General features: G+C 43.3%; 1 protein-coding gene across 1 annotated transcript; it reads right to left on the bottom strand.

The window, feature by feature from the left end:
• Window positions 1-216: 216 nt before the first annotated feature.
• On the bottom strand, window positions 217-2018 carry LOC147903831 (uncharacterized). The gene is made up of 6 exons (XM_087372591.1): window positions 1908-2018; window positions 1607-1739; window positions 1214-1317; window positions 958-1129; window positions 782-874; window positions 217-652 (listed from the first exon to the last, which is right to left on the bottom strand). The coding sequence occupies exons 1-6, from the start codon at window positions 1967-1969 to the stop codon at window positions 305-307; spliced, it is 912 nt and encodes a 303-aa protein (XP_087228717.1). The 5' UTR covers window positions 1970-2018; the 3' UTR covers window positions 217-304.
• Window positions 2019-6371: the final 4353 nt, after the last annotated feature.

Here is a 6371-nt window from a genome sequence, read left to right as displayed (position 1 = left end):
CTTGGAAAGGAAGAATCATATCTCATCCAATAACGAATAAATGAATTGTAGGCATCACCTTCCTGTGGTTGGTAAGTAACCCGCTGGTTTTTGACAATACTCCGAAGCTAGCTCGGGGAAATACAAAAGTATTTATACAAGCAATTAATATTAGGAGCCACTAAGCTGAAGATTTATTTTACCTTGTTAATTCTCTACGGAGAGAATCAGCGGGAATGGAATGAATGAGTAGTGTGAGCTGTTGAAATCTGTCCGAAAGGATCAAAGATAATGTGGTTAGCCATGGCAAATGTTACAAGTGGTTTCAATATGTGGGAGCCTGTGGCTTTTGCTTGAGAGAAGCAAAGGTGGCAACCAAGTCCTCGTACTCGGGAAGACGTGGGTGCGTACGAGGAACTTGATTGTCGGTGCTGAATGCATTGGGTTCTGATCTGGAAGAGTGACGTTGATGCGAAAATGGAGGAGGACTTTGGGAAGCAGATTGTACTGGTAATGCGGTGGGAGCAAATCTGCGCGGTGGAGGTGGTGGCGGAGCTCGTTCTGGTGGCTTGGAAAACATAAGCGGTACCGTCGTATGCATCACGATCGACGATGGCGATATTGAGTCAGCATCAAACTCAGAATTCACAGCCTCCGGCCTGTAATCAATCCTCTGCAGACGACCCGTTTTCCGTCGTGTTACGCAACATCACATGCCAGCAAAAGAAGCTCCAACAAATCGACATTCGAGAGTTGCAAACAGAGCAAAACATTTCGTGTGGATCTTCCATTCAGCCCTTACTTTTAGTAGTAGATCGTACTCCTTAGCGATGTCTTCCAGCAATGCTTGTTTTTGGGCTTCAGATGGGTCTCGCGAAGATAATCTCTCCAAAATCTGTGCGAGGTAAACACATTTAGAACGCATTCACCGTTAATTGATTTGTAAGTCCTTTGCTGAGTACACGCTCTGAACTTTACCGCTTGGTTGACATGAGACTCAGCTCGTGGCTCTTGCATCTCCGCGATAAAATCCTTCCCATACTTCGTTGCCAGAATTTCGCGGAGCTCTTGCAATTCTGGCAGATCTGAGCAATTTGAGGCAGCGAAGGCCAACGTTGCCAGAGGTTCTTTCAAGTCGGCGGGACATTCTCTGCAAGTCATTGTGCCAACGAGTGACGTTAATAAGACTCCTCATTTGATGAGCAAATGCATGTCGTGGGCTGCAGATTCTCACCGTTCAGCGCCAATATCGGGTAGATTATCGAGCACCAGCTTACAGTATAACCCAATCGTATCGTAAGCAGAGAGCTGGTTCTGCTTCCTCCAAACGCGTCCTAGCTAAAACCAAATGGGTGCAAGGACAGATTGAATTGAACGAGAGGAACACAGTTATAAAATAAATCAAAGGGAAAGCGGAAGCATTCAAAAAAAGCAGCTCGTACGTTGAGAAAGAAGTGCATAGGCTGAGATCTCGGTGATCTCTTCAAAGTCGAGTATAGTGCAGCTAATCGACTTATCAATTGCCCAATAGTACAGATCAGAGCGTCTATGCTAAGCTAGTATCTCATATGATACTACGAGCTGCGAAGAAGCAAGAAATTGGAAGACAAATCTGCGCTAAGCTTACCCGCATACGAGCGCTATGCTCCTGGTCGAGCTGGAGGAGCTGAGCAACATCCCGACGCAGAAGTTTCACTTGACCTTCTTGGCGGTTCCGCAGCAACTGGATTCTGGCGAAACACATCTCCAACAGCTTCTTGCTGGATAAAGTAGAAGGCACATATCATGCCCATAAATCGGGAGAAAAACCCAAAGATACAAGATCTCGAAGGCAATGAAGGCATTCGAAGCACAGATTTATGCAGCAAAAATCAGAAAGAGGGCAGCAAAAATCAGAGAGAGGAGGAGAGGAAAGATGGGCGTCGCACCATCTGGATCGCTTGAAGTTCTGGCCGCAGCATGCCATTGAAGGGAGTGGACAAAAAGCCATGATCTTAGTATGTGCAGAGAGTAAAGCTTCTGCACAGATGCTACGAAGAAAAGGCTTATGGGGGAGAAGCTACTGACATCCATAGCCAGGACATTGACAAAACGCTTCATATAAACGCAGTCCAAACACAGATATGGACGGTTACTCTTTGTCCCATAACGTGAATGGCGGATCTTTTGCTTAATCTAAAGGCAAAGCCTGTATCTCTTTGCCCACCTCAAACGCATTAGGCTTGCTTCCGTCCTTGAGGTTTTGTAGATTTAGTACAGTTGCAAGTCAACCTTATTCTCGCTTTACTTTCCCAAACCTCTATAAAGAAGCATCTTTTCTTCATATTCAACTTCACCAACGACGCATGGCGTGGAGAGCACCCCCGTTTTAACTCTCCATAGACTCGTAGCATCAATCGCACCCCCCTTTTAACTCTCGGTGGACTCGTAGCATCAATCTTTCTTTCTCCTCGTACTAGTAGCATGGTGATGGGTTCAAGACCCTCTTCACTCGGTCTCAAGGTGGTATCATAATTTTAAGAAAACAAAATATCAAATTTCAAAACCCAGTTTTCAAGAAGTGTTGTGTGTGAATGCACACATCCTCATGTGTGTACACACAAAGCTTCTCTCTCTCTCCCTCTCTCTCTCTCTCTCTCTCTCTCTCTCTCTCTCTCTCTCTCTCTATATATATATATATATATATATGTATGTATGTATGTATGTATGTATATGTATATATATATAGTATTAAAAATATATTATATTACATAACATATAATTTATTATTTAATATATATATTAATATGTTATATTCTATTATAATATAATAACATATATTAAATTGTATTACATATTTATCTCTCTCTCTCTCTCTCTCTCTCTCTCTATATATATATATATATAATAGTATATAAAATATATTATTTTGTACATATTATAATATATATTCTATACTATTCTCTTATACTTAATATAGATTATATTGTATTCTCTCTCTCTCTCTCTATATATATATATGTATAAATATATATATATTGTATTCTCTATGTGTGTGTGTGTGTGTTGTTGGGGGTAATGGCCTTCACCCTCACACATGTGTGGAAAAAATACAAAAAAAAAGAAAGGGGGGGGGGAGCCCCACGTTGTTGACACGTGTACAAGAGGAGCATGCCATCCCATAAGCACTTGTGGCCCTTGGAGGACCTTGAATATAATGAGCCCTTGAGCCCTCCACAGATAATCCCCTCCCGGGAACTTTAGGGGGGTTGTGGAGCTTTCAAACATGGCTATGGGGCAGGCTTGGGGACCCCGCACCTGACGTGTATCCAAGTGACACGCGTCAGCTTTTGCGTGCACCAACATTCAGTATCAGAGCCAGTTCGGGCGATGGCGGCTGCACAAGTGATGCTGGATGGACAAAAGTAGTAGAGCCCAATCCGCCTTCACATGATCATCCAAGCACTGTAGTTTCCCTTCTAATCATACACCACTGCCCATAAGGACTAAGATACCTTTTGTCAGCATCCCACTACCTTAGAGAATTACCATAAACTCAATGTAAGGGAAAGACACCATCCACCTTTCTTTGATGCATTACAGCCTCCTTTATCAAAGCATCAAAAGTCCTTCTCCACTTTGCAGTCCATAGTCCTATTACCTCAACCAAGGCCTCTTCCCTTATTCAACAATGAGCACCTTACTCGCTACACTGTAGCCACCCTCAAGCTCCTATCAATTCTTGAAAGATGAAGGGAGAAAGAATTAGCGTCATAGCTCACCATCCTTGGCTTGTCCATGAAAGGAATGGGTAGGAGACCCCTCACAATGAGTTGCAACACTTAGTGGCTACAGCCACATCAGCTTCATTACTGTCAGACATGATTGAGCTCTCATCTTCACTGCTACTTTCACCTCTCTCTTCCTCATTTGCTAAACCTGAAACCTCAGCCCTTTCGGTATGCACAATCACAGTGTCAACCATGAACTGATTGCATTCAGCCATCATAGGCATATCATCACATAACACTAGAGCATGATCATTATCTATACACATAGACTTATCCTTAGCTGCCTTTAATGGGCTCTCAACCTTTCTGCCATCTATGGTAGCAACCCCTTCTCTTGAGCTCTCTTCTGCCAACTCACACAGATCTGGTTGAGCAACACCCTCCTCCATAGCAACTGACAAGCCTCTATTCATAAGTGTAATGATTTCTAGCTCCCTTACAACATCAGCTCTATATGCATCCTGTTCCTTCAACAGTGAAGACAACTGACTCTCTTCCTCTGATGAGATGCTCTCTTCCTTTGTCTCACTCAAAAAATCTCTCTCTTCATTTGTGACTGTCTCCTTAGGTTCCTCTTCCAATTCCAGCCCACAGCTCATCACATAACCTGGTACTATCCTTGCACCAGTTGAACTTCTGTCTCCTCCATCCATAGCCTCTCTCCTGTTATTTTGACCTCTGCTTCTTCCTGCAGTCTCCATCCAATTTAGGCTGAGAGTTTTCATCATTAGCTCCTCAGGGAATCATCCTGCACAGGAATAGACACCGGCTCTCTCTCTGCATATGCCTTGATCATTTCTGGGCTTCTAATGAGATTCTTAGGCTCTTCTTGCATGCCTAGCTGCTTCAATCTCTTAACCTTCCATTCTTTCTCCTTGGCCACTCTGACTACATCCTCAAAACTATCAACGTTCTTCAGCTCCACCTTCAGATGGAGGGTAAGGCTCCAAACCAGCCACAAACCGGTCTCTCTTTATCATCTGTAGGGGTACTTCAGGAATCAAAGCCTCACACCATAGGCTCCATAGTCTACCAAAGTCTATCAGATACCGATCCACATCCTGACTATCCTCTTTTGCTGAATTTTGCACAACTCCTTCCATACTTCATTAGGGCTCCTGGATTGTGCAAACCGTGCAAGGAAAACTGCTCTCACCACTGTATACTCTAGATTTTGATGCTGAGGATGAGTAGTCCTGAAGGTAGCCACTTGAGTCTGCAACCATGCTTTTGCATCTCCCTGCAAACAATAATTCATGATCTAAAACAAAATCTCAGGGGTTGCACTATCTTTCATAAGTGCTGTAAATTCCATCTTTTCCAAGAATCTCATTGCATTCTCATATGGCATCTCCCAAAAGTCTGGAAAGTCTCGTGCCATCTCTCTGAGCTCTTCAACACTACAACTCACTGCACAACTTCACACTTGTAAACTGAAGTGCACAGTCCTCCATGGAGGCACCAAAACGTGGATGGACAAAAGCAGTAGAGACCAATCTGCCTTCACATGATCATCCAAGCACTGTAGTTTCCCTTCTAGTCACACACCGCTACCCATAAGGACTAAGATACCTTTTGTCAGCATCCCACTACCTTAGAGAATTACCATAAACTCAATGTAAGGGAAAGACACCATCCACCTTTCTCTGATGCATTACAGCCTCCTTTATCAAAGCATCAAAAGTCCTTCTCCACTTTACAGTCCATAGTCCTATTACCTCAACCAAGGCCTCTTCCCTTGTTCAACAATGAGCACCTTACTCGCTACAACCAGCCACCCTCAAGCTCCTATCAATTCTTGAAAGTTGAAGGTAGAAAGAATTAGCGTCATAGCTCACAATCCTTTTCCATGAAAGGCTCAGGGGGGTCACTATGTATAAATCCTCTATATCACGTGCGTTCAAGGCCTATATTTAAAATCCCTTATCTGTAAATTTTTTCATTAATAAAATGTACCCCTTTTCTATACAAATCTGTAAATTTTTTCCAAAACTATTTTAAATAGTCCCTTATGTATATTTATTTCTGTAAATTTTAGAAATAAAAAATATCCTTCTGTTGAACTCACGTGATAGGGTTACATACGATGAGTGACCCCCCCGAGATGAAAGGAATGGGTAGGAGACCCCTCACAATGAGTTGCAACACTTAGTGGCTATAGGCTATGCAGCCATGCACAAGCCCTTGCAACACTTAGTCATCACTGAGCACACTTCATAAATTCCTCTCTAATCACCTTCTGCAGCAGCGCATACACTGGTATCTGGTCCAATGTATGTGCAACATCAATGAACATCTTCCTCTTCAGTCCTCAGGTTGACTAGATTTTCTCATCACTATCTCACGTAATGATAACTCATTGTAGCTTGTCCTGCTCACGGTGTTTACATGACCAAACTCTTGTCATCTGAGGTCCTCCCAGCTGTACAATCAACTATCAAGCCGCCTCCTACTGTAGACATCCCATAGAGGTGATTACACGATCGATTGCTTGGACCATCTCATCTCCCTACTTGCCTACGACACTCTCCTCACAAGAACCCCAGGCCTCCATAGTCCAAACACACCTCTAGAACCTATCACCACAATGACCTTCATGCGTAGATTTTTGGCTTCTTCCGC

This window comes from Dipteris shenzhenensis, chromosome 3, assembly GCF_047967505.1.
Source record: "Dipteris shenzhenensis isolate YYH24624 ecotype China chromosome 3, Dip_SZ_1.0, whole genome shotgun sequence".
NCBI lineage: Eukaryota > Viridiplantae > Streptophyta > Polypodiopsida > Gleicheniales > Dipteridaceae > Dipteris > Dipteris shenzhenensis.
Note: the sequence above shows the minus strand (reverse complement) of the source record. Positions and strands in the feature narration are given on the sequence as shown.

Bases quoted from the DNA above. Each gene is read 5' to 3' on its own strand.
- LOC147903831 (XM_087372591.1), bottom strand. From the start codon at position 1,969: ATGGCTTTTTGTCCACTCCCTTCAATGGCATGCTGCGGCCAGAACTTC. The intron at 875-957 runs GTAAAGTTCAGA...TACCTCGCACAG, and splicing joins AGTCTCATGTCAACCAAGCG to ATTTTGGAGAGATTATCTTC. The intron at 653-781 runs GTAAGGGCTGAA...GGTCGTCTGCAG, and splicing joins AGTACGATCTACTACTAAAA to AGGATTGATTACAGGCCGGA.